Source organism: Orcinus orca, chromosome 11, assembly GCF_937001465.1.
Source record: "Orcinus orca chromosome 11, mOrcOrc1.1, whole genome shotgun sequence".
Taxonomy (NCBI): Eukaryota; Metazoa; Chordata; class Mammalia; order Artiodactyla; family Delphinidae; genus Orcinus; species Orcinus orca.
Genome location: NC_064569.1, coordinates 82,533,435 through 82,560,815, shown reverse-complemented (window position 1 = coordinate 82,560,815; position 27,381 = coordinate 82,533,435). Strand labels below are relative to the sequence as shown.

The following is a 27,381-nucleotide window of genomic DNA, read 5'->3' as shown; positions in this document are numbered from 1 at the left end:
GTGTGAGACAAAAGTCTAAAGCCAACTTATTTCGATGCCAGAAGGAGTGTTACACTACGTGTATCAGGTGGTCAGCATCAAATCAAGCCCGAAAGCCTTGATGGTAAGTGGTTGGTTTGTGCTCCCTCCTAGGGTATTTCCTGGTGGACACTCCCTGCACCATCAGGGAAGATTCTGGAATGGATTGTGGTTGTCATTGTTTTAGGCTGTGGGGATCATTTTTCCTCCTTCTCTGGGTAACATGGCTCAAGTACAACCAATCGGAGTCCTTCCCTGGAACTGGTATGAAAACACTTGGAGAGACACATTTTCCCGCTGCAGTTACCGATTTGGAAATATGTGAATCAGGGTGAATTAATAGGGACTTCTAGTTCCTCCTAAGATGGTAAGCTAGGACAGGCTAATGGCTCCCTCTGCCAAAATCAAACCTGGAGAAGCAGGAGAGTAGATTTCAGGAACTGACAAAACACACAAACACACAAACCAAGATCCTGAGAAATGCCAGGGGAAACAGAAGGTTGCCTTAAGCTGGTGTGTGTGTGTGTGTGTGTGTGTGTGTGAGAGAGAGAGAGAGAGAGAGAGAGAGAGAGAGATGGTGGGGAGTGGTAGTGGTTCTCAAGCAGAGTGAGAACACAGGTTAGAGAAATACGTAAGTTCCAGTCTAGCCTCTCCCTCAATGGCATTGGAAAATTAGTTTCCCCTCCCTCAGAAATCGGCTGCAACAGGTCAACTCACAAGTGCTGGTATTCTTGGGGGTAATATCAGGGACGCCCAGAGTCCCGCTTTGTCGGAGAGATGATGAATGTAGGTGCTGTGTGGCCGGCTGGCCTCGAACATTCACTTCTCGGTCCTTTCCCTTTTAAACCCCAGGGCTGGTAGTTACAATCAAGGGAGAGCGCCTCCTTCCAATTCTGCTTTGTTCTAAGCAGGCTTACAAATGAAACTGACCAGAAAAGCCCTCTGACAGAGTGACAGCGCACAGTGGTGCCTGGGACACGTTGTCCTCTTCTCTCTGTAAACTCACCAGGACTGACCTGGCCTCTGACCCTCACCCAAAGTGGTCGATACCTCCATGGGACAAGCACCCACAGGCCAAAATCACAGACTATCCGGGGAAGACAGCTGCCTCCAAAGAATTCCAAAGTAGGCAATATACACCTTCTAAAACAGACATTCTGTAACAGCAGGTCAAGAATTTAAAATAAGCGTGCAAATATGTTTAGGGAGATACAGGAAGGAAGATGGAGGCCTGGAGCTGTGACAGTCGGCAGCCATCTCTCCCGTCATGAGACGAGCACCTGTCTACAGAATGATCACATAGACAGGCGGCCAGAGAGTGAGATCCGAGGGCCTGGATGACCAGTTCTCGGCATGAGGTTCTGCTGCTCAGACAGTGTGAGCTGCTCTAGTATCTTCTGCAGTGAAAAGAGCCAGTAAATCCCTTTCTGCTTAAGCCGGTTTGATTGAGTTTCTGACCCTTGCAAGTACAAGTGCGAGGGTCAGGGATAAAACATTCCTGATGAGCACAAGAGCTGCTGACTGACTTGGATCTGGGCTCCTCCTTGATCCAATATTTCTATGCATCCTCAGTCTCATTAAATCAGTCCGGCATTTCAAAAGGAGACTCTGTCTAACTTCAGTTATTTCATTCTGAGGCCCTTAGGCCTTCCTTTTACTAAGTTTCCAGGCCAGGCCAAATCCAAAATTTAGAATCTAAGCATCTTGAAGCTCAGTATGGCACAACGACGTGTTTTATACTCAGATAAACCAAGAGCCAGCGACTTGCTGCTGTGTGACCACCGATAAACAACTTCTACCTCTCTGAGTCTCTGAGTAAAATGGGAATAGTAACACCTACCTTGAAGTTGCTGTGAGAATTAGAAATAATAAATGTAGGTTGCCTAGCTATTATTAGAATTATTATCGTTTTAGATCTAGAGAGTTTGGTAGGATGACCGACCAATGAAGGCCCTATAAAACCTGAGCACGCTAAACTATCCATGATGATTATTTTAAGGAATTATTACAGCTCCCCTAAAAAAAAAAGGAATTTCACTCAAGGCAGATCTTTCACATAACAAACAAACATCGCTCAAACAAACAAACAAACAAACAAAACTGGGCTTCTGAGATTCCCCCAAAGCAGGATTTTTACACCTGAGTCATTCGTGCTTAACTCATGACCCTTTTTTTTTTTTTTTTTTTTTTTTTTGCGGTACGCGGGCCTCTCACTGTTGTGGCCTCTCCCGTTGCAGAGCACAGGCTCCAGATGCGCAGGCTCAGCGGCCATGGCTCACGGGCCCAGCCGCTCCGCGGCATGTGGGATCTTCCCGGACAGGGGCACGAACCCGTGTCCCCTGCCTCGGCAGGCAGACTCTCAACCACTGCGCCACCAGGGAAGCCCCTAACTCATGATCTTTAAGCAAAATTATATTACTGACCAACCTCTTTTGATTCTCACCACATCTCTATTTCCCAAGCTCACTCTGTTGAATTTGTCCTCATCCAGGCAGGTCTATCTGTATGTTCTCCAAAGGAAGGGAGAGTATTTTGGGCTTTTCTGGTCCCTTGCAGCACATACTAAAAGCCCAAATCTTTGTAAAACCACAGCTGGCTGCTGTTCCTCCCACCAGACTGGCCACCTACAGGGCTAGAGACAGCATGGATGGGTGGGATCCTGGGCTGCCTATCTAATGTACCCACACTTAAACTGAGCAAAACTCTGCAATGCCAACAGTATAATTAGACGGATCCAAGCTGCAGTGATTGTAGAGGTTACATAAAATCTGCCAACCCCTTTTATACCTGGAATCTGGGTAAGCTGATAGGCAGTGGGTCTTAAAAAGTCTTCATCAGTCTATACTCCAGCCATTGCTTTGCATTAGCGATACTGCCCTTCAGTAATGAACTCTAGAAATTTGATGAATGTGTCTAAAATTTTAATAAAGTGAGGTATAACATCAGAAAGGGGTATGTAATAACATATAGACATAATGGTGTTATGTATTTTTTTTTCAAAGCACTTTCACATATGCTATCTTCTTTGGTCCTCATGACATGCCATGGGGCAGAGAGGGCAGGTATCGCTGCCTGCATTTTAGAGAAGAGAAAGCTCAGGCTCAAAGAGTCTGTACATGTGCAAGGTCAAGGAGGTAAGTAGCTGACCTGAACTTGAATCTAGGTGTTTTGGACAATAATGATGATGAAGGAGGAAAATAATGGCAGTTGTCACTTACTGAGACCTTACCATTTGCTAAGCACTACACTCATTATCACATTTCTTATAAAGCAGTCATGTGAAACGAGTATCATGTTCTCCATTTTACAGATGAGAACACTGAGGCTCAGAAGAGGTTAAATAACATGTCCCTCTAGTAACAAGTGGTAAACAGCACAGTCAAGATTTGAACCTAACTTTCTCGGATTCCATCAACTGTTCTATTTGCTTCCTGTGATAATAATTAGAGCCAATACATTTTAAATACATATACAGTAAAACAAATATCTGAATTAGAATACTGAATAATGAAGGTAAGTCTCTCCTACAAGGTAAACTTGAGAATCAAAGACCAAAAAGGATGGAGAGAATGTGGTCACCACCATCTCTCAGGAAGGTGTATATTAAATTCAATCTGGGACTTCCCTGGTGGCACAGTAGTTAAGAATCCGCCTGCTAATGCAGGGGACACAGGTTGGATCCCTGGTCCAGGAAGATCCCACATGCCATGGAGCAACTAAGCCCATGTGCCACAACGACTGAGCCTGCGCTCTAGAGCCCACGAGCCACAACTACTGAGCCCGCGTGCCACAACTACTGAAGCCCGTGCACCTAGAGCCCACGCTCCGCAACAAGAGAAGCCACCGCAATGAGAAGCCCCGTGCCGCAACAAAGAGTAGCCCCCACTCGCCACAACTAGAGAAAGCGTGCATGCAGCAACAAAGACCCAACACAGTCAAAAATAAGTAAATAAATTTATATAAACAAACAAACAAATAAATAAATTCAATCTGACTAAAATGCTGCCTAGTTGAAATTACCTTGGCATAAACGCAGCTGTCTGACAGCCTCATGAATGGACAGTATTTATCGCACACAGGACACATGATGATATCTGTAGCTTGGCAGACTTCTTTACTGGAAAAGAGAACAAAAAAGGACCACTTTTTGATGACATAACAGCATTTTTTTCCCCTTCAATTTCACCAGAATAGTCGACCAGGAAATAAGATTCAGTAGATTAAATTTTTGCCCTCAGAAGCTTCTTAGCCTTTTCTTAGTTATTAATATAAACAAGTCCCTGCACAGTTTAATAGTTTGATAAACCTACGTATTTATGAGCCTGCTTCTTGGCTTTTACATATTAATTAGTTAAGCTCAGGAAAATACATGAAGCAAAACATTGATTGTTTATACCTCAGGTTATACAGAAGTCATTCACAACACTGCACAGGTTGGAAGCGATTTCATACTGAATTATGGGAACAATGAGATACCTCACAGTGTCAGTCTTAACTTCTATGTGCATGATAAATAAGGATAAATTATGGAGGAATAAATAAAAATACTAGGGAGTAGTTCTGGGAGAAAACCACATCTCATTAACAATTTCCCCAGAAATTAAAATATTTTTGCAGGTCACTTTTATTTTTGCAGTCACTTCTAAAAGGCACATTTATTTATTATTTAAGATCACTGTCTGGCCTTGTACGAAGATCTCTATGAATACCTTAAACTATATTCTAGCAAAAGAGCCAAGATAACAATTGTTAACACTGAATCATTCACAAGGTTTCAGCAAGTTGGTGAGATGTCTTTCCAGCTTACAGGGTCCTTGTAAGAACACACAATTGATAAAAAAAAAAAAGGATGATTAATCCACTATTTTGCAGTATTAGTTAGAAAGAAAAAGGTGAAAAAGTCAGAAAAAGAGCAACTTTGAGCCAGTGAAGGAAAGTGATTTGTTCTGTGGATACGTAGTGGCTTGTATACCCATAAATGTGAGCTTTGCTTCCTTGGTAGCTGGAGACCACAGCAACAAGGGCAATGGATGGGCAGACCTGGTGAAGTGAACGTTTTGAATTTTTCCAGGAGAGATTGGAAAGAAGTTAAAATGAATAGCTAAGTGGGCCGATCGTCTGTGAACACCCCAAAACACAAATGCCCAACTCCAAATATAAGCAAAGGCAGGCTCACCCAGAGCTCCCCGTACCTGACTTGGCAGTGATCCAGAGTTATGACTCCATACAAAAAGACAAATAATCCAATGAAAGCGGCTGGGAAGAGCATGCCGGTGTACCAGCCCAACCAGGCAAAATACAGCCCAATCTTCTCTCCGAAGTACCGCCTGTTTAAGACACAGCAGCCTTGCAAATTATACTGAAGTGTTTAAAGTTAGGCATTATAACACTTTGTTCAGTCATTTTACTTTGTTGTGGCTTTGCTGATAACCATGCAGACAAAGTAAGCGGAGAGAATGGAACGTTTGACCAAATTTAAGCTTTGGACTTAAGTTTCTTTTCCTATTACTCTAGATCAGAAATAGAATGAACCCTTCCGTAAAAGAACAGGATTGTATGCAAGCTGGTTCTGAAAACACAGAATAAACACAGCTCATTCAGGAAGTTATACACGATACTGTTATTGACAAGGAACCAGGGGAATGTGAAGAGTCGGTGCCAACACATAATCTCATTTTTGCCATTTCTGAGTGTGTTTGTTTGTAATGCATGTATTATAATTACATATATTTTTTTAAAATAGTAAACAAAATTACTGTGAAAAACTTTTAAACACCCTTTCAATATTTTGTAGTTTTACAAGATGTTTAAAATGCTAGAATCATAAGATGTTACAAAGAAAGAACTCTAATTACTGAGACTCAACATGAATCAATTCTGAGAGCAACTTTCCCTTTTAAGTGATGACTCTTCACAGGCATTGATATCTACCTCTATAAATATTTTCCTGAGACTAACCAGCCTGCCTAGTGCCCTGTGGTCTGTGAAGTTTGGTTTTTATTTCTTAAATATCATTATTGTGTTTTCTATGCCCTTCAACAGCTAAATATCATAACTTAGAAGTTAATTACTTCTTAGTCCAATGTAAGAATATTCGAATTATTTCTTATTCTCCTTCTAAACGAATGTTGACCATCTGTTTCCAAATGCTGTCTGCTGCTTGCCTCCTAGAGTACTCAATGGCTCCTAAAAGCATGGATTATTTATTTATCCCATCTTCTATTGTGTCCCAACAGAAACCTTCCACTTCCAGAAGACTTTTCCAACATATATTCATATACACAAATATTCAGTTATCCATTCAACAAATTAAAAAATACCTAGTATGTGCCAAAAACTGTGCTAAGTTCTGAGAACACAATGGCGAGCAAAATAAGCTTGGTCCCTCCTCCTATGAAGCTTGCAGGGTGACAATCAATTAAAGAAATAAGCTTATAATTACAAAACTGGGAAAAGGGCTACAAAGGAGGGGAACACAATACGATAAGTGCATATAACAAAGCCATCTGACAACTCTAGCCAGGGAAGACTTCTCTGAGGACGTGACTGTTGGGCTGATGCATGAAAGTTAACTGGGTGAGGTTAGGGGTGGGCTAGAGTGCTTCCAGCAGAGGGAACAGAACCTACAAAGGCCGTGTGATAGGAGGGACCAGGTGAAATAAGGGTGGTGTGGCTGGAACACTGATAATAAGAAATGGGCTGGTGAGGTGGGCACAGGATAAGCCTCGATGAGCCTTGCAGACCATGCTAAAGGCATTGATTTTTCTCTTGAGAAAAATGAAAAGCCATGAGAGGACTGTAGCCAATCTGGGGACATGACCAGTTTCACATTCTGTCTCCAGGGTGGAGAATGGAGTGGAAGGGCCAGAAAGGAAAAAGGGAGACCACGTAGGGGAAAACAGCCATAGTCCAGGTCACAGGTGAAGGAAGCAGCAGTGGTAGAGGAGGTGGTGGGGTGTGGCCAGATTCCAGAGATATGGAGGAAGCAAAATCTAGATATAGGACAAGAACTATTTAAGAGATGAGATTCCCCAGTTGCTCCACAACTTCATTCCACTCAAACCTTGCTTGTGCTTTTCATGTCCCCTCCCTTCGGCCAACACAAATCCCACTGCTCTTCCAGGGCTCAGCTCCGCACCTCCCACAGGGGCACTGGCCCATATCCATCCTTTCCGTTTTTCTTAATTGTTGTAAAACTTTTGGCCTCCATCACACATGTTACCAAATTATGCATGGTCTTGTTTTCCAGTTGTCTCAAGTTTGAAGGGCTGGTTTTCCTGAAGGAAACTGTGCATTTCTCAAAGCCAGAGACCATGGCTTCCGCGTGTCTTTGCCAATAGTACTTAGCATTGTACTAGGAACACAATGGGCAGTTAATTAATACTCACTGAAAAATGATAAAATCTGAATCAAGAAACTGTCACGGATGGGAGCTGCTTTGCCTGCAGCAATCTTCTGTAGTTTTTAATCGATGTAATCCTGTAACATGGGACTCAGGCTGGGAAGAGAATTGGCTTTGGTATTTTTTCCCTACTATTTTATCGTATACTGAGACTCGTCAAAGGCAAGTGATCTCATCTCAGAAAATACTGTCCACTCGCCCAGATCATCTGGATCATCTGTTACTCACACAGAGAAGGGGACACAATTCGTCAATGGCCTTGGGTCAACAGGAGTAAACCCTTGTAACAAGGACTCTGGGGAGATGAAATGTAAAGTGAGTTGTCTTATTATTTCATTTTCCTCTGGCATCATTTTTGAAGGGCTCGGGGAAAAGTGAAATAAATCTGGCTAGTCTAGGAAATGAGACATGACTTTCTTTTTAATAAGGAATCCATGAAGTGTGGATTGTTACTACTCAATCTTAATAATCGGTCTCTAAATAAATAATGAGATGTCAGAGTATAATGCCTCCATGGCAGAAAGTTGGGCATACACAGACAGTTAAAGAAAACCCACATTTTCAGTGCACAAATATCATAGGTTAAAAGCAGATATACTCTTTTGACTTGCAGAATGAAAACAATCTTTAAAGGTGATTAGTTTTAAGTGAAAATTAAAGTAAGCCTGAAATTTATTAGAACGACAGCACCCTCTATTTCCTACTTGCATAACAGTAACTAATATTCCATTTGTCACTAATATATGCAAGCAGTGTTACCTCTCTATAACTGTTATTGATAATCTGTCATTAACAGTCACACGGGTGATGAGCTTCTTATGGAATCCTGGGGGAGGCCTGGCTGATCTCACATGCCCCTTTCCAAGGCGCTTTTGGAGGAAACACCAGCCTCATCAGAGGGAGGTCAGGTTTACCAAGAGCGACCCGTGTCCTCTGATAGGCTGCCCTCTTGGGAATAAGTCAGATTTGAGTGTCAGCTGTGCACCGCAGACCGTTTTTGTTTTTCCCCAACGTTGGCTTGTCCCAGTTGACAGTCTGCCCTCATCAGCCTGTGTAAGCTTTATATTTGCATCTGGTTAAAAACTCACCTTACAAGGTCCAAAGGCTGGTATTTATACCACACGCCCCAGGAAGCCCAGCACTCATGGAGCAGATGGCGGTGGTTTACTGCTCCGTGGGTTCTAATGGAGTTTTTACTTCTGTAACTTCCCTGGATAAAAACACCACTGCTGGTGAGGTAATACCCACAAAAGCCAAAAGGAAAAGCTGATAGTAATACTAGCCTTTATGGCAGGAGTAGCAATAGGGGTGATATGAGGAAAAAACAGATCCATTCTACTGAAGGGAAAGCAGTATGGTTAGTTATTCTGGACATAATCTTGATGTTGATGCCATGTCGTAAAAAGCCCGTGCCTGCCGGAATCAGGCAGGTCTGAACTGAGTTAAAATTCAGTTCTGTTACTTTTTAGCTAGGAGATCTTACACTCTCTGAGCCTTGGATTCCCAGGTCATAGTGGAACGAACACCTGCCTCATTAGGTTTCTTCTGTGGTTTGAATGACTAGAGCATCCTGCCCCAGAGGCCACGCCCAAGACTTATGAGTTCTCTTTACCACTTGTCTCAAGATAGAGTAGTTGGTAAACAGCCATAGCTGTAACCTGGTCAGATGGTCCTGTCTGTAAGAAAACCCCAGAATGCAAGAGTGGTAAGTTAGCTAAAAATTACAATAATTCAAATATAATTCAACCTCCTCATGGAACAAATGAGGAGACCGTGGGCCAGTGGAGTAGGGCGTTTCTAAGTTCAGTTAGTAGAAATGCTAGTTTCACAAACAGAACAGGTACTTTCTGGAGGTGAACTAATTTTTGACATTTTAACTTGAGAAGCCCTTTCATAGTGGAAAGTGAACAGGTCCGAGAGACAAGGAACTCAGGTTCTAGCTCAGCTCAACACCAACTCACTCTAACATTTCTCTAAACCTCTATTTAAATTTTTACCATAAAACAAGGCAGCAAGAGCTGCCCTTCCTGCCTCCGAAGGCTGTTATGTGGTCAAATAATATAATCAAGTTAAACTGAGAGCAAAAATTCAAAAGAGCGATTATGTTATTACTGCAGCTGCTATTACTAATTTGGAAGCTCTCTTTTTATAAAATACAGGGCTTTAGCAAGATGCCCACCACCCACTTGCCTGCACAGCAACTTCTGTCCACCTACCGCTGCTCAGACACTGCCCTTACCGTGGGCAAGGGATGGGCAGGGGGAGGATGCAGTCATCACTGCAACCCTTTTTTGGGGGGCAATGCCAACTAATAACCACATGATATGCTTTGGGGACATCTGTCTTTAACATTCAGAAACACCTGTGTGTGACTCCAGAAAACCTTTGTGTCAAAATGTTTGCTTCTGTTACACAAAAAGGATCACTCCACAAAGCGTTCATGGCTGTCTATAATAGGGCCTCAGACGAAAGCCTCTAGTCTCCTTAATGAAAAAGGCTTAAAAATTCGACACCATCCTCTCCATCCTCCTGGTGTTTAAAATCAAGAGAAGAAACACCATAAGCCAAATAAGAAATATATTTTGGAAAGACTTGCCATGGGTGGATAGTTGGAACTGTCCTCCAAGCTTAATTGGCCAACTGTTAACATTGTTTCCCATAGAAGATTTTTCTGAAAATCTCTCTAACAGTAGTTTCACCCTGGCTACTGTGTGAGGTCCTAGAGGATATGGGCTATGATATTTATCTTTGTGTTCTCTGTCTTGTACTGCGACTGGTACAGGCTCAGTACCATGAAAATGACAGTAATCTCTCACCAGTCATGAGAATTACGTCCCTGAAAACCCACGTATATAAAGTGAATTCTGGGTTAAATTACCCAAAGTCTAATGGGGGAAACAGAGTTAAGGGTAATCACAGTTACATTTATAAAAGTCCTAATAGATGACAAAGACCATGTAGTAAATAAGAATATAAAAATTTATACATCGTAAGCAACAATAAGTACAATACTATTAATTTCTATTTATCATCCTTTAGTTCCTAGAGACTTTGCAAAATGGCTTCCTCCCATTCTCTAAGGATTAGCTATAAAATTTTTTGTCGCAGAGACTATATATTTCAGAGACATTTTCCCGCTGGGTCTGGCGCCTCATGCAAATTTTCAATGCCTCTTTCATTTTATGACTTGGGGTCCCTCAGCTGTTCCTCTAAATTCACGCTGAGTGACTCTTGATTCAAGTACTCATGCAATTAGAATAAAAAGAGAGAAATAAATCCACGCTGGGGGAGAGATATCACAATGCAAATAGGCCCTCCCCCACTACCCACTGAACAAATTATTCTGAACAAATATCACATCAACAAACTCAATTAATCACTATCCCCAGAAGCTGACTTAATAACACGGAATTGACAGAGAAGGAGAAAAGGCAGGACAATACCTCGTGCAGAGGAAATGCAGCTTCATAGGAGCCATTAGTAAGCAAACGATTCAGACCTGTAACAATAAAAAAGTCCAACGTGAATCAATACTGAGTTGAAATCCTCACAATGTAAGACTAACGTAAGGGTGGTCGTTTTGGGAGAAAACAACCTACGTTTTCAAAAGTGGTTCAAAACTACTTGGGGACAGACAACAGCTTAGAAAGTTCTGCTACCTGCTAGGAAACTGGAATCAAGGACTAGAAAATCAGGTTTTGAAACAGAAACAAAATAGTGAAGCACACCTAGCATGGTGCTTGGCATAGAGAAGCGCGTGCGCTGAGAGACGTGGATGAATTAATCATACCAAAAAGATGATTTTCCACCAGGAGCTCTCCCATTTTCTTCCAGAAGCTTTAATATGGACAAACCTAACTCCTCTGCATTAGACTAGTGGGATGACTTTGGAAAGTCCTCTTGTCCTCAGGCCTCAATTTTCTCATCCATAAAATGGGAGAGGGGTATTGGATATGTGGATTTGCAATGTTTTATTGGTTAGATATAAGCCACAGTTTCCGCCCGCACTTAAGGGGAAGGGACTACACATTGGGGAGTCACCCTAGGGGGTGTCCACCAGAGGTTTATGAATTTTTTTCAGAGAACCAGCTTTTGGTTTCATTGATTTTCTCTATTTTTTTGTTTTCCATTTCATTGATTTCTTCCCTGATTTTTATTATTTCCTTTCATCTACCTACTCTAGATTACTTTAGATTTAATTTCCTTTCCCTCCCTCGTTTCTTAAGGTGGAAGGAGATGTCATTAATTTGGGACATTTCTTTTCCTGTATAGGCATATAGTGCTCTAAATTTCTCCCTAAATATTGCACACTTTTTGATATACTGTGTTTTCATTGAATACAGCAACTTTCTGATTTCCCTTTTGACTTCTTTCACCCATGAGTTATTTAAAAATATATTTAGTTTTAAATATTTGTAAATTTTCCAGAGATGGTCTTATTGATGTCTAATTTAATTCCATTGTGGTCAAAGAACTATTAAGTCTTGTTTTATGTCCCCAGGTATGGTCGCTTGGTAATGTTCTGCGTGCACTTAAAAAAACGGGTATTCTACTGTTGGTGGTAAAGTGGTCTACAAGATCAATAAAGTTAATTGTACTGTACTGTTCAGTTCTTCTAACCCCTACTGATTTTCTGTCTACTTGTTCTATTAATTATTGAAAAAGGGGTATTGAAACCTCTGCGTATAATTATGGACTTGCCTATTTCTTTTAGCAGTTCTTGCTTCATGTAGTTTGAAGCTCTGTTATTAAGCACATAAACATTCAGGATTGTTATGTCCTCCAGATGAACTGACTCGTCCATCATTGTAAAGTGGCTTTCTTTATCCCTGGTAACAGTCTTTGCTCTGAAATCTATTTTGTCTGATATCAATATAGCCACTTCAGCTTTCTTTTGGTTAGTGTGCTATATATATATTTTTGATCCTTTTACTTTTAACCTATTTGTGTCTTTAAAGAGTGTTTCTTTGCGGGCAGCAAAAAAATTAGGTCTTGCTTTTTTTTTTTTTTTGCGGTATGCGGGCCTCTCACTGCTGTGGCCTCTCCCGTTGCGGAGCACAGGCTCCGGACGTGCAGGCTCAGAGGCCATGGCTCACGGGCCTAGCCACTCTGCGGCATGTGGGATCTTCCCGGACCGGGGCACGAGCCCGTGTCCCCTGCATCGGCAGGCGGACTCTCAACTACTGCACCACCAGGGAAGCCCAGGTCTTACTTTTTAAATTTAATGGCAACTTCTGAATTTTGGACTGGGATTTTCAGACCATTTATATTTAATCCTTTGTGAATTAAGAGGTGTTCCAATCTCATTGGAAATCCTTTTGGATTGCTCTTTCTCTGGCCTTGGGTAGTTTCCTGATGTGTGTACTAATCGGTACTCTGCTAAATACTTGAGGTGGCCCTCTGCAGATCTTCAGGGTTCTCTGGGAAGCTCTCTGCTTTCTGGTATGTTGTCCTGTGAACTCTGGCTGCCTGGGTCTCCCTGGACTCCCAGCAACATCTTTTCAACTCAGGGAGTCTACCAGGTTCTGCCTGGATTCTTTTTCCCTGTGTTGCTGTCCAGAAACCATCTCACTGTAGTAAGCTGGGGCAATGGCAGGGCTCACCTCATTTGTTTTCTGTCCTCGGGCTTCCCTGTCCTTGACTGCCCAATGTTCAGTGTCTTGAAAATAGTCATCTCATACATTTTTTGTTTTTCCTTTTTTGACTGTTTCAGGTGGGAGAGCAAATCCTGTGCCTGTTACTCCATCTTGGCCAGAAGTGGAAGTGTAATGTTTTGATCTTTAAAGTTTCTTTCAGATCAAGAATACTACTACTTCCTAAAATGTACTTCAGAGAAGATGGCTGGAAGGATGTCTCTCAAGTGGCTTAGAGATGAGGTCTCTCCATGCTTTAGATCCTGATGAGAGCCCAGAGGCTTAGCCTGACTGGAAAATGGAACATGCACTGATTCACTTTTTATTGATGGAGGGTCAATTAATGTTTATGTATTTTTAATCATGGTAACATGTAAATGTATTTTAAGATGCTTTGACATTAACACTAAATGTCTAAGAAAAGCATCTGAAATACAAATATCCATAGGGCTTTGTATTTTGTCTAGCACCCAGGAGGCCCTCAATAAATACCTCTGTAATGAATGAATAAATGATTATGTAGAAAGCTTTGATTTTCTGGAGCCTCTATCAAGAATTCTACATATATCATCAATAACTTTCAAATATCCCGGAATAACAGAAAAAATAAGATTCACGGGGACCTAATAAGAGACTTCTCATGATGACCTTTGTAAATTTATGATAATTTATCACAGACCTGAAAAGTAAGAAAGTAGTTAATATTTAAAATCTATCACCTTAGTAACTTCCCCTTTGAGCACCAGTTTTGAAAATATGACTTCATCTCAAGATTTATTTTATGCACTTATATTGTTAAATAAATCTTTGTCGATCTATTAATTGCTCTATTTTGAAAATGGATTTCACTAGGTTTGATTTTCAGAGTTGTAATAAACTCAGAGTGAAATTGAAAAACTTACATAGTGGTAATTTTTGCTCCACTGAAATACCCTTAAAAGTCATGTTTACAGACAGTATTTTTGTATTATCTCTAATCAATGTTGGCTCATGCAAGATGCCACTTTCAGAAAGAGTTTCAGGCAGAAAATAACACAGGATAAACATTAATTCTATCAATAAATTAAATTTTCTTCTAACATGTTGTTTCTTTTATTTATGAAACCAAAGATGATAATGAAACACTGGGTCAACAGAGCATTTATAGTTCTACTCCATATTTTTCAGCATAATGTCTGATCTTGGGTTAGTAATTTATTCTGAGATCGGTTATTTCTAACCAGATATTTTTTCAGTTCGTCATTACTGATTTTCAAAGCACTGGGGTTCTTGAAGACAATTCTCTTTCTTTCATCAAATGAGAGAAACTTTTACAACGATCATTTCTTACTAGTAACAATACTACACTTCTCGTGTTTTTTTAAAAACATTTAAAAATTATTGTCTTTGCCCCTTTTCTGTCTCCATCTTGACTAGTTGTAAAAAATAACCCACATTTTGAGATGCAAAAGTTAAGCACAATAATTGCTATATGGCCTCACTGTACACAGTCTTTGATTGTGTACGAATGCTGATGGTTAGACATTGATCATGTTTAAAAGATTTTCAATTCAGTTCAACAAGCACTCCTCCTATATGCCAGATACTGTGCTAGGCAATGATGATACAAAGGTGAACAAGGCAACTTATTTACAATTGAGGAGCTTATTATCTAGATCAGCAGTTTTTAGCTGCAGGTTCTCAATACCCTAGTATGTTATAATGAGTTGTGAGGTGTGCTGGTATTATACTACCAATATTAGCGAAGGGACTGTTTTTAAAAATTATTTGCATGTTATGAAATAATCCAGAATAGCTACTGCCATAATCATTTCACTTCCACTCACTTGTTTTCTAGCATGTTCCTGATATGATATTAACCAAGAAACGTATGATAAAAGTATGTATAGCACATCCTAAGTTTGTTAAAAAAGAATCACGTGGACAAATGGGGTATAAAGATGAAAAGAGTAATTAGTGTGATACTTAAGTTATTTGGTATGCAAAAATGTCAACAGTGGTTCTCTTTAGTTGGTAGAATTTTCATAATGTCATTGAAAGTAAATAATTCTAGGTAATGAAAGAAGAGTTGTACATGATCGTCAAATAGACACTGCAAAAATAATTGCCACTGGAATTCAGAAGAGGAAATCCTTGGAGCCAGAATGGCCATGGAGGACATTACTGGGGGGGGGGGGGATGTGCCCCAAGGATGGATGGCTGCCGCAGAGAATATGAGAACGTGCTAACCTACAACCCCATCCAAGTCAAGAAAGCCCTAAGTCAGGTTCAACTTCACCATACCCACCTACATTGACTCTCACTGAACACATGATTCCAGGTGTATTCAGATCTGGACTAGGTATCTGTTTCTCCCTATAGTATTTTAATTTATGCAGCTTGGGATCAAAGTAGTGTTTTGCAGCTTCGGCATACTAGTGACTCACACTTGCATTCAACTAAACCTCCCAAGTCTATCTCTCTTCATGATGTGTTGAGCAACATTTCTCCCACACGGTATCAGGGTAGCTGTTTCGCTGAGTTTGAGTGCAGCACTCTACATTTACAAACTATTAAATGCCATCACTGAGATCTATGAGGATCTGACTCCAATGACTAACATAATGCATCCTTCCAGCCTCCACCCCACCTGAAAGCCTGATGAGAACACTGTCTAGGTTATGTGCCAGCTATCAGTTTATTGCCCCTTAGCTCCAAATGCAGGTTCATTGTCTGCTTTGCAATAATGGAGCTGGACCTTGTAAATACTCCTCCTTTGCCAGGTGGTACAATGTTAAGCTTTGTCAGCAGAAGGCACTGGAGGGGCAATGGGGGAGGAAGGAGTTTGTCCTCTTGGTACTAGCATGCTCCTCTCGGTAGGCTTCTGCAGCTCATAGCTTCTGTGGAATCCAGCACCTGCAGTGCCTGGTGGCCAGCAGCCCTGGCACCTCCTTAAGGGCGGGTGTCCCCCTGAACAGCTTCACAGAGTAATAACGCTGGTGCAACACCTCCCAATGAATGGCTTCCTTGGAACCCCTCCAGGCAGCTTCTCCCAGTACTTGAGATGGCAGATTCGCAGAGTCCTACTGGCACAGAACCCCCGGCAAACTTTTCTGCCATCTAGTGAACCACAGCTGCACCCTTTCCAACAAGGTCTGCATCTCAGCTTTGTTGTGGGGAGTCTCTGTAGGGCTGGTGGCTCCTCCTAATATCTGTTCCTTTTCTATTCTTTAGAGGTTTTCTTACCCTTTACTAGCCAATCCTCCATTAACTCCAAACTTCTGTCACAGTTAGTTATTTATATTAACTTTCCCTGTTCAAATTCTGTGTGGCTTTTGTGTTCTGATTAGACCCTGACTGATATAGGTCATTCTTCAAAGTATTGATAAAAATCTCACTGGGACAGAGATACCCAAAAACAAAGCCACCCAAATCCTCCTGATATATGGTAATCTGTTTAATAAGGAAGGATATTTGGTAATATATTATGGAAAGACTCTCGTACAAATGCGCCAAATATACTGTGTGGAGGTTATTTACTGGGGGAGGTGATTATTGGGAGGATGTACTTATGTGTGACGGCTCTTCTCTGCCCTTTGCTGCTCCCTGTGCCTGGAACACCTGCTCTTCCAACGTCCCACACTGGCTCCCTCGTCATTCAGGTTTCAGTGCAAATTCAGCGTCTCAGAAAAGCTTTCCCTGACCACTCCATCCATCTCAGCTTGAACTCACCCCCACCCCTTAGCCGTCTATCTCTGAAACATCATCTATTTCGATTTCTTCATGTTATGTGTTGTCTTTACTTATTTATTGTCTGTTTTTAACTCCTTGAACATACGCTCCAGGAGAGAACGGTGCCCATCTCCCCAACACCTCACCCAGTACCTGGCACATAATGGGCACTCCTTACATATTTGTTGAATTGAGAGCACTTCTCCATGATCTTAGATAAATGAGATGCCATGTTATTTTTTAAAAGCGATCTAAGGATTCTATTAAGATTTTACACTTCTGAGTCATCCATCAGGGGAGTATGCAGGTAGAGGCTTTTGAATCATGAGCATTTCTAGAATTGATATCAACTTAATAAGACCAAAGGATAGAGTCTGTAATCCCCCAAATCAAATGTAACTTGTTATACTAATATACTACTTACCAATTTTGTTTTTTCCTTCTTCATACTTTATTCTTTGTAAAATATGATGTACGATTCTACTTCTCGTGGCATTGTTGAAGAAAGTGTCTTTGTTGTGTATGATGAAGCTGCACACACACACATTGAAAGCACAAATTGAGGATTAATTGGAGGCAAGGGATCTAATCTTTGATATAATTTGGTGTGACTTAGACAGAGGTGTCTTCCATCTGTCACAGAGAGGGTATGTCTGGAACAGCAATGAGAGAACCCAGAGGTCACACCAGAGGCAAGAGGCTCACAACTCTCAGCAGCTCGGTTCTCAGCCTCCTGAGAACATTCACATCATTATGTCAGGAGAGAGCTGCAGCTAAATGAAATTAAGTGACTTTCAACTAATACCAAGGCTAAGCCTCATATCTTGGTTTTTTTTTTTTTCCTCAGTAAGGTCGTTAGATAAATTCAACTAAAAATTCATTTTGTTTTTATCTCCTTTTGTCGTCTCCCTCATCCCCTCCCGTGTCATTTTCAGGAATTTTAATATCTGAAACTGGTTTGGGTGATAGACACAAGAGTTAGGTAATGAGCTCTGGCCTGGCTCAGGGGTGAGGTCAGAGGCGCGTCTCTAGAAATTGCCTCTCTCCCGCTCCTTTCCCATGTTCCTCCTCTCCTGGAAGGGGTCCCTCTCCTAGAGCATGTACTTAAGATTGCTGCTCTCTCAGCCAAGGGCCCACCCAGCCTCTGCAGTTTCTCACAGGACACACACACACACACACACACACACACACACACACACACACACACACACACACACACACACACACACACACACACACTGAGTTCCCAGTAGGTGTTCCTACCCTACTGAGAGGTTTTCCAGGTAACAGATAGAGCTTCCAGGACCATACAATGCAGCATGAAGTGGCCAGGTCTTCCCCTCCCAAGAACGTGTTAAATGATAGAATATTAGAGATACTGGGAAAGTATAATTGCTTCGTAAATTATAAAGTTTATTAACTCAGCAAACTTTTATTTGGTACTTTGCATGAATTGGACACCATGCAAGACTTATCAATGGTAGCAGCCATTGCCCTCAAAATCCAGCTCAGAAGTCACCTTCCTCAGCGAGTCTCGCCACCCCTCCAACTGCACTTCTGCCACCCGAAGAGTTCAGTACTCTCTCTTCTCTATTAAAATTTCTTTTCCCAAGAAGATGAATTCTTACGTGTTGCTCAAATCATTCGGAGATAAAACTGGCCTGGAGAAAGGGTGGTCCAAGCATGGGGTTTGGCTTGGGAATTGAACTGGGAATGTGAGTTTGGGGTAAAGGAGAAAAAGGCCAGAGAATATGAAGACAAAATGTAAATCACATGGACCGACTTCTTGGAGAAGGACTTTCCTCTCATTTCTACTTCTCTTGTATTCTGTTATAGAATATTGTTCTCAGAAAAAAGTAATTTGACTTGGTGGCGGAGAGATAAATGCTATGTGGGTAAATGAGGAAGCTGCAGCATTTATCTTATATCTTCTCTAGGGTTTTCTGAAAACATTTTATGGCATCAAAGAGGAAGAGGGGAAAACTAAGAGTTACATCAAATGCGGTTCCTTTTATTTTATCCTCCTCTGCTTTTTCACCTTATTTGAGACAGACCACTGCACTTTAATACCAATAAAGATGGCATAAAGAAGTAGACAACAAATAAAAAAGCCCATTTTTGACTCACAATTTCAGATAACTGAAAGCTGATAAGCATGACCGTGCTTGACAAGACAATTCTGGGCTAAAAGCGCATGTCCCTCCTCCACTAAATGATTTTCCGCTTCCTTCTGTTTTTGATAGCACCCCATTACATTTTGGGAGCTCATGTTCTCTATAATAAGCACCACAGGTGAACTTCACAATTTTGCTTTCCTCTTCTTTACATCTAGGTTGTACCTGGATCCTGGAGATTCTACAGTGGGAACAAATATATAGAGCATGTGCTTCCAGGCACTATTCTAAGCTCCAGATATGGTAACTCATTCCATGCTTATAATAAGCCGGGAGGTCAGTACTGTACAGCCCCATGTTACAGGCGAAGAACCAGAGAGGTTAAGTGATGCACCCAAGTCACTCAGTAAGGATCAGAGCCAGGATCTGAACTCAGGCAGTCTGGCTCCAGAGGCTGTCATCTTATCCGTGCCACTCACTTGCCTCCCTGGGGCAGAAACTTCTGACTCCTGGACGTTGGTTCTCCTGGGGATCAGCCCAAGAGGTGCTCTGCTGGGAATGCTCTCCTTGTTTCTACTTATCCTTAGAGCCTCAGCTCAGGTCACATCTCCCTCCGGGGGTTTTCCCTAACTCCCCCCCACACACCCTGAAGAGTAATGTGGTGCTACGAAAAGAGAAGGGAGCAGAAAAACCATCTCATGAAGGAGAGAGATGAAATTTTAGCTTCAGCATTACGCCCACTTTCCCTTAAGACTTTGAAGTGAGACAGACCTCAGCCTGAACCCCAGCTTTGCCACTTACTGTGTGGTGTTGGGACTGTCCCTCAACTTCCCTCGGTCTTGGTTTCCTCATCTGTGAAATGGGCTAGCACTGTAATCATTTTCATAGGGTTTCTGCAGAATTAGGTGAGATGAGGAACACTGCTGAGCCTGAGTCTGGCATTTAATCAGCTCTCAGAGTTAGCTGTCACCATTGCTGTTGTTTCTATAACATTATATAGAACTTGTCTGCCTACATGACTGTCTTCTCTGTAAGAGCTTCTTCAGAGCAGGGACCGACCATGTGCATCTCTATTTCCAGTACTGGTACGGGGTTTGGCATATGATAAGCCCTTAAAGTTGGCTCAGATGAGAACAAATGAGATCTGGAGAACCCCAGCTAACGGGGGGCCTATGAGACTAACTCTCATCTCATTATACCTTGGCCTCTATTTCTGCTTCCTGGAAATCTTTCTACCCACTCCATCTTTCCAGCTACCATATGAACTATTCTCTCCACGTTACTTGTCTAAGGATCTTCTTGTAGGGTGTGGAGCGATCTCATTTTCTCTGTCGCTCCTTCAAACTGGAGGGCTAAGAGAAAGAACAGTGATGACTTCCTACATCACGGTTCTCAAGCTTTCCTTAGCCACTTACAAAACAACCCTCTTCAAATGAAATCACACACAAACACCATGTAAGTGGAGCTGTTTGGGGAAATGTAAGACTTGGTACTCAGTCTCTGAGGTATGAGGGTTCCACCCAGGCTTAGAAACTCAGCTCTGCTTTCACACATTGCTGCTGGGCAGCAAACAAGTACAAATTGTATGAAGGCATCTTGACCAGGTCTATCAAAATTATTCATATAGCCTCATCACATCTCCTCTGATCTAGCAATTCCTCTCTGGAAATTTATTCTACAAGTGTGCTCACCCATGTGCAAAGTGACAGATGTACAAGAATGTTCACTGTGGCATGGGTTATAACAGCAAACCTCTGGAAATGAACTAAATAATTCATCAGCAGAGGAGGGGATAAACAAATAATGGTACAACTCTACAATGGAACACTGCAGCTGTAAAGAGATTAAGGATGCTCAGTGTAGATATAAAAAATCTCCAAGATACTACAGGGCAAAAATAAAGTTCAAAACAGTCATACAGCTATTTGTGTCCAAGAGGAAAACATATACATGTAAAGGAGTACACAGATATATGTGTTGACATGTATGTTTGCCGGTGCATGCAGAGAATGACTATGGAAGGATATATAAACATCTGGAAAGACTGGTTGCCTATGGGAAGAACTAGGTGACTGGGAAGGTAGGAAGGAAACTTCACTGTACACACTTAAGACGTTTTTATCATAAGTAAGTACTACCTATAAAAAAAAACCCCTGAAATATTAGAAAAAAGAAAATTTAAAGGGAAAATGCAATTTCTGTTCTAGGTTGTTCTTACTTTCACCCTCAGTGGTGAGGAGGGGAATAAACTGCTGAATTGGTGGAGGATCAACTATATGATTAAGGCTCTAAACATCTATCTCCTTATCCTACCCCTTGGAGGAATTCTGCAACATGCCCAAAGTCATTCAACCAGCAGGTGTTGAGAAAGGGTTAAAAAACCAAATGCCGGGCTTCCCTGGTGGCGCAGTGGTTGGGAGTCCGCCTGCCGATGCAGGGGACGCGGGTTCGTGCCCCGGTCCGGGAGGATCCCACATGCCGCGGAGCAACTAAGCCTGTGTGCCACAACTACTGAGCCTGTGCTTTTGAGCCCGCGAGCCACAGCTACTGAGCCCGCATGCCACAACTACTGAAGCCCACGCGCCTAGAGCCCGTGCTCCGCAACAAGAGAAGCCACCGCAATAAGAAGCCTGCACACCACAACGAACAGTAGCCCCCCACTCACCGCAACTAGAGAAAGCCTGTGTGCAGCAACAAAGACCCAACACAGCCATAAATAAATAAATAAATAATAATAATAACAAAAACCCAAATGCCTTGCTCCAAATCTTCCCATTCTTTTGTAAAAGGAACTGCTGGAAGGTCTGCCTGTGTGCATGCGTGTGAAGGGGGCTTTCCGAATGCTTCCATCTTGCCCTAGGAGGAAGGCCCTGCTCACTAAGTAATGGGCAGACCTGGGCCTGAAGCTCCCGCTGACCCCGTCCAGGACCTCTACCCTCCTGCCCTCCCTGGAGGAGAACAGCTCTTGGTTTTTACTTGGGAAGGCTCCGACCTCCTTTACTCGAGGAGGGATGAAATAGAAAAGGAAAGCGCTGTGAAACTGAGGTTCAACTCCAGACCTCCTGGGGCTGTGGTTATTTGCTCTTTACTGATATGTTCTCCTGTGGTCAGCTGTCCACGGCAGTGTTGTAGAGTATCACAATATGCCGGTTGTTTATCAGTCAAGCATTCTGTTTGCTCTGTGCAAAGCACTGTGTGTTGAGGGTGTTATACATGGAGGTGGGTGGAGGGTGGGAAGGGACGTGGATGTTAGGTATTCATATATTTTAATTAGGGGACTGCAAAAGCGGAAAGAACCCAGCTCCTTTCTTATATATTCCTATTCGATAAAATGAGAAACACGCCAACATTCAAGGGTGTGAACTGGGGAAAGGTGCTTGTTAGAGCCGGGTATAAACTCAGCTTATGAAGCGTGCCGCTTGTAAAGCAGATAACAACTCATTTCTTTTTCCTAAACTTTCCTCTTAGGCCACAGCTATGAGGATAAGACTACACTGTCTTCACAATTACTTTAGTTTGAATTGGCTAGAGGCCAGTACTGTTGGATAAAAATTTCTAAGATAATGGAAATGTTCTATATCTGTGCTATCCAATATGGTAGCCACTGGTCATATGTATCTGTTAAGCACCTGAACTGTGGCTAGTGTTACTGAGAAAGTGAATTTTTACTTTAATTTAAACTGATTAAAATTTAAACAGCCGCACGTGGCTGGGAGCTAACTGATATTGACGGTGCAGATAAACAAGTGCCTGAACTGTGGACGACGCTTTGAGTGTGCAGGCCGAGCCTAATGATGGGGTCCTTATCTTGCATCCCCCTTTGACTACAGAAACTGGAGCAGGAAACTGGGCGAGGGGTGAGCGTGCCCTCCAGGTCCATGTACAGGTTGCCTGAAGACCTGAATTCAAGGCCTGCTCTTCTCTTTAGCTGTGTGGTTTGGGGGAGGTCACTGAGTCTCTCTGAGACACAGTAATCTGTCAGGAAGATGAGGGTCATAATGCCTTAACTGCCCAAGGACAGGGTTAGACAGTCACAAAGCGAGACGATAAATTACTGAGATAGATCACTAAACCTCGTTGGTAGGCAGTTGGATATAGTGTCCAATCGTCTATTTGAGATCACATTTGTAGTCTAAGAGACAACTCAAACCGAACACGTCCCAGACAGAACTTTTGATCTGCACCTTTGTAAAAGAAAAACCTGCTTTCTCCCTGGTCTTTTCCATCTTAAAAAATGGCACTACTACGCACCCAATTTCTCAAGTCACAAACTTGCAATTATCTTTGATCCTCTGTCTCTCATATCTGATATCCAATCAAGGTCTTTGGGTTCCTCTTCCCAAATGTTACCCTGAATCTGATCCTTTCTCACACTTCTTGCTTCAAAGCTGTTTCCAGGACTACTGCAGTAGCCGCCTGACTATTCTAATTTCACTCTTTCTCCCTTTAGTTCATCCTCTATGAATCTATGAGGCACTGATCTTTTAAAACATAAATAAAATCTTATCCCTCTTCTGCTTAAAGCTCTTCAATGACATCCCACCGACTTTTGAATAAAGCCCAAACACCTTTCCATGGTCTAAATGCTCATACACGGTCTGGTTCTTGCTTACACCAATGACTTCAACTCCTTTCTTTTTCCCCTTGGTCACTGTAAACCGGCAACCTTGCCCTTCTTTCTGTCCTTGGAAAAAAAATCCAGCTTGTTATTGCCTAGGGCTTTTGCCCATGCTGTTCCGAGATTTTTGCATCACTTTTTGGTCTCAACTTAAATGTCACGTCCTTACCATCCTAGCTAGGACTGTCACTCTCCTGCTTCACCAGTTACTCCCTCTCTGTTCTATTACCTTGTTTTATTTTCTTCTTAAGTTTTATTTAGAATTTTTTTTTTAATTGGGGCAGGGGTGGGGAGACATGTATCTACATGTTCACTGTCTGCCCCCCTTCTCCTGCAGAATGCAGGCAGGGCTTGGACTGCCTTGTTCCTTATTCTAGGGCCCGAGTGAATAATCAGACCATGTGTTTTCCATACCTAGAGACCCACTGAATGTTGCAGAGATTGTCAGACTATATCACAGATACATTTTACATTTTTCTCTAACTTAAAGATTCTGAAAATCAGTTTTATTTTATAATTATGCTTTCTTCGTATGTGTTACTACTTTGGGGGAAATAAAGGCAATGAAGAGGCTTTAAAAAATTTGGTTTAATACCTACCTTATGACTTTCTGAAATTGATAAAATAAGTATCCTCCAAGATACGAAAATCTCCATGTTTTAAAACTTCAAGTGGAAACTTTCTCAAGAAGCGTTTAACTACCTATAGATGGTGCTGTATACGTATTTTAGATTCTTAGCCACATTATTGACTTCTATAAATTTAAAAATCTAAGGCATATGGCAAAGAAAGAAACAGAAACAGATTATTAATCAAGGCATGTCTCTTGGCCCTCGAGTACAGGGGCTTGAAGCACGTGCCCCACTGGATTTCAGAACTGCTCTGCTTCTGTTGCTCTCCATTTTGAACGGAAGCATCTACTGTAATTATCTGGGCCCATCTCTCCTCACGGTCTGCTGGAAACGTAAGGGGCAGTTAGTTTGACTTGTATATGAACAGGTCTCTGGTCCAAGAAGAACTATACCTGAAGAGCTGCTTCCAAGGATTCTCATTCCCAATTGAACCTGATGTTGGAACAAAAGATCCTGGACTTTGAGCCTAATGTCACATTGGGATGAGAACTTTGGGGATCCTGAAATGGGAATAAGCATATTTTCTCTGTGGGAGAAATGTGAATAAAATACATGCCACAGGGAAGACTGTGGTGGAATGCAAAAAATGGTCACAATTCCTCCCATTCCTATATACACATCCCGTTGTGATGTGAATTTCCTGCTTCTTCCATCAAGAGATAGAGTCTATCTCTTCACCTCTTGAATCTGAGTATGTCTTATGACTGGCTTTCATCAACAGAATGTGGAAGAAGTGATTTTTGTTGAGTTCTGAGCTGAGGCCCAAGCTCTGAGCACCCACTCCCGTCCACCTGGAACACTGCCCCAAGACTGTCAACATACGGAAGCCTGAGCTAGCCTCTCTGAAGATAAATGACCACATAGAGAAACCCAGCCACAAGCTGGCACCATCCACCAGACATGGAAGGGAGAGAATTTCAGACGGTCCAGCCTGGCTGAGCAAAGAGATGATTGCAACCACGTGTTGACTCCAGCTGAAACCAGTGGAAGAACTGACCAGCTGATTCCAGCACAAACTGCTCAAACAAAAGAATCATGAGCAAATAAAACGTGTGCTGTTTTAAGCCAGTAACTTCTACTGTTACATAGCAGTAGATGACCAACAGACCAGTCTCTCGTGATGGTTGAAATTGTACCATTTCATAATACAAAAAGAACAGTGAAGGTTAATGCCTTAAAGATAAATATTTCAGGAAACTTTCTTAATTAGACTTTTAAATAGAGACCTCCCTTTTTTTTTTTTAACAAAGAGAAGCAAAGGTGATACTGTTAACTGTCACTTAGATTACGTCCTCAAATTAGTGAAAATCTAAGTAGGAACAAAGCAAACAATTAATTTTTTTAAGCCCTATTTTGATAGTTTTGGGGGCTTTAGGCAACTGCAGTGCAATAACTTTTTTCTTTGGCTGCACCACACAGCTTGTGGAATTTTAGTTCCCCGACCAGGGATTGAACCTGGGCCCTTGGCAGTGAGATCACGGAGTCCTAACTACTGGACCACTAGGGAATTCCCCTAACGTCTTAAGTATACTTGTTATGAGGAAAAGGATGAGATGATTATCGAACTAAATATATAATATTCAGAGTCCTGACTGGTAAAAATTTTCAGGCCTCTTTTTAGGCAATAAGCTACTGGAATATGAGGCATTTTTATTCCAATGGTCATTTTTAATTGTACTTCACAATCTCATCTTTTCTATTTGAATGTTAAATACAAATTAAGAAATACTTGCTCTTGAGACTTTCAGGTAAGGATGGAAAATTAAACACCTGTATTCAATTTTTCTCTCTCTCAAAACCCCATGAAAACAATAGCAATGTGTGTGTATTTGTGTTTAAATAAAGGTGTAACACTCAAGGGACGGGGATAGCAGAAGAAAATAGCAAGAAAATGTTGGAATGAGAAAAGTAGACCGACAAGTGGTAACAGAGTTAGGAGACCAGAAAAAGCTGAATACTAAATCAGCTCTGGGGAGAACCAAGACAAATTATATTTATGCTACAAAATCTCATAAAATCGTAGAACTGGGGTGCCAGTGACCTCTAGAAGTGGGCTGAAGGGGATGCTAAAATAAGTACTGGCTGAAAGCTGTTTAGGAAGAAGTCAGATCCCCAGATCCTCACTTGTACTCTAACAGAATACTGGAGTTTTGTTTGTTTGTTTGTTTGTTTGTTTTGATAGGGTAATATAGTCTCTGAACTGAGACATTAGGCATGGTTAGGAGTAGGGGTACCATAGTGAACTCTGGAGGATCAAGTGAATGTTTGCATCCTGGAAGCTGAGACTCCCAGCTATCTTCATCCATTTAGGCTCTATAACACTGGCAGCCAGGCCTTGACTTTTCAGGCAGAAGACTGGCAGAGACCTCTCTGGGGAATCCAAGCAGCCTAAGATGAAAAATCTAGTGACATCAGAGACTCCAAAATAAAACTGCCCAGCCACGAAGCCCACAGTTGACAGGCCCCACATTACACTCTAAACTTCCTCTCAAGTTTTGCATTTCCTATTCTTAAATATGGACAGCCAGCCAAAGATTACTACATATCCGAAGCAATCTATTAACATAAAAGATAGAGAAAAATGCAAAGAGACAAAAACAATCAGAAAGAAATACGTTAGAGGAAATTAGGCTATGTAGAGTGATGAAATAGTTAAAAAATCATTATGAATAGGCCGTATAGGACAAGCCCACAACTGACATCACACTCAATGATGAAAAGCTGAAAGCTTTTCTTCTAATATCAGGAACAAGACAAGAGGGCAACTGTTGTAACTTTTATTCACATACTATTGGATGTTCACTAAACATATTGTGATAATCATGTCATGATGTATGTAAGTCAAATCATTATGCTGTACACCTTAACCTTATACAGTGCTGTATGTCAATTACATCTCAATAAAAATGGGAGGAAAAAAGACAACCCCCTCTTTCCCCCCCAAACTCCATAGTATTAGAAGTCCTAGGCAGAGCAATTAGGCAAGAAAAAGAAATAAAAGGCATTCAGATTGGAAAGGAAGAAGTAAAACTGTCACTATGTGCAGATGATATGATATTATTTATAGAAAACCTTAAATTCTCCACTAAAAAAACTGTAGAACAAATGCAGTAAAGTTATAGGATACAAAATCAATATACAAAAATTTGTTGCATTTCTATACACTAATAATGAACTCTCAGAAAGAGAAATTTAAAAATCTCATTTACAATTGCATCAAAGAGAATAAAATACCTAGAAATATATTTAACCA

General features: G+C 41.6%; 1 protein-coding gene across 4 annotated transcripts in view; it reads right to left on the bottom strand.

The window, feature by feature from the left end:
- The window catches only part of ANO4 (anoctamin 4), a 426,079-nt gene that overhangs the window by 97,574 nt on the left and 301,124 nt on the right, over positions 1–27,381 (bottom strand). For all 4 annotated transcript variants that reach the window (XM_033427646.2, XM_004269479.4, XM_004269481.3 and 1 more), the window contains 5 exons: positions 17,189–17,295; positions 10,864–10,919; positions 8,509–8,630; positions 5,211–5,345; positions 4,039–4,135 (listed from right to left, as the gene is read on the bottom strand). In XM_033427646.2, the coding sequence (XP_033283537.2) occupies positions 4,039–4,135; positions 5,211–5,345; positions 8,509–8,630; positions 10,864–10,919; positions 17,189–17,295 (517 nt within the window). The remainder of the gene's footprint in view (positions 1–4,038; positions 4,136–5,210; positions 5,346–8,508; positions 8,631–10,863; positions 10,920–17,188; positions 17,296–27,381) is intronic.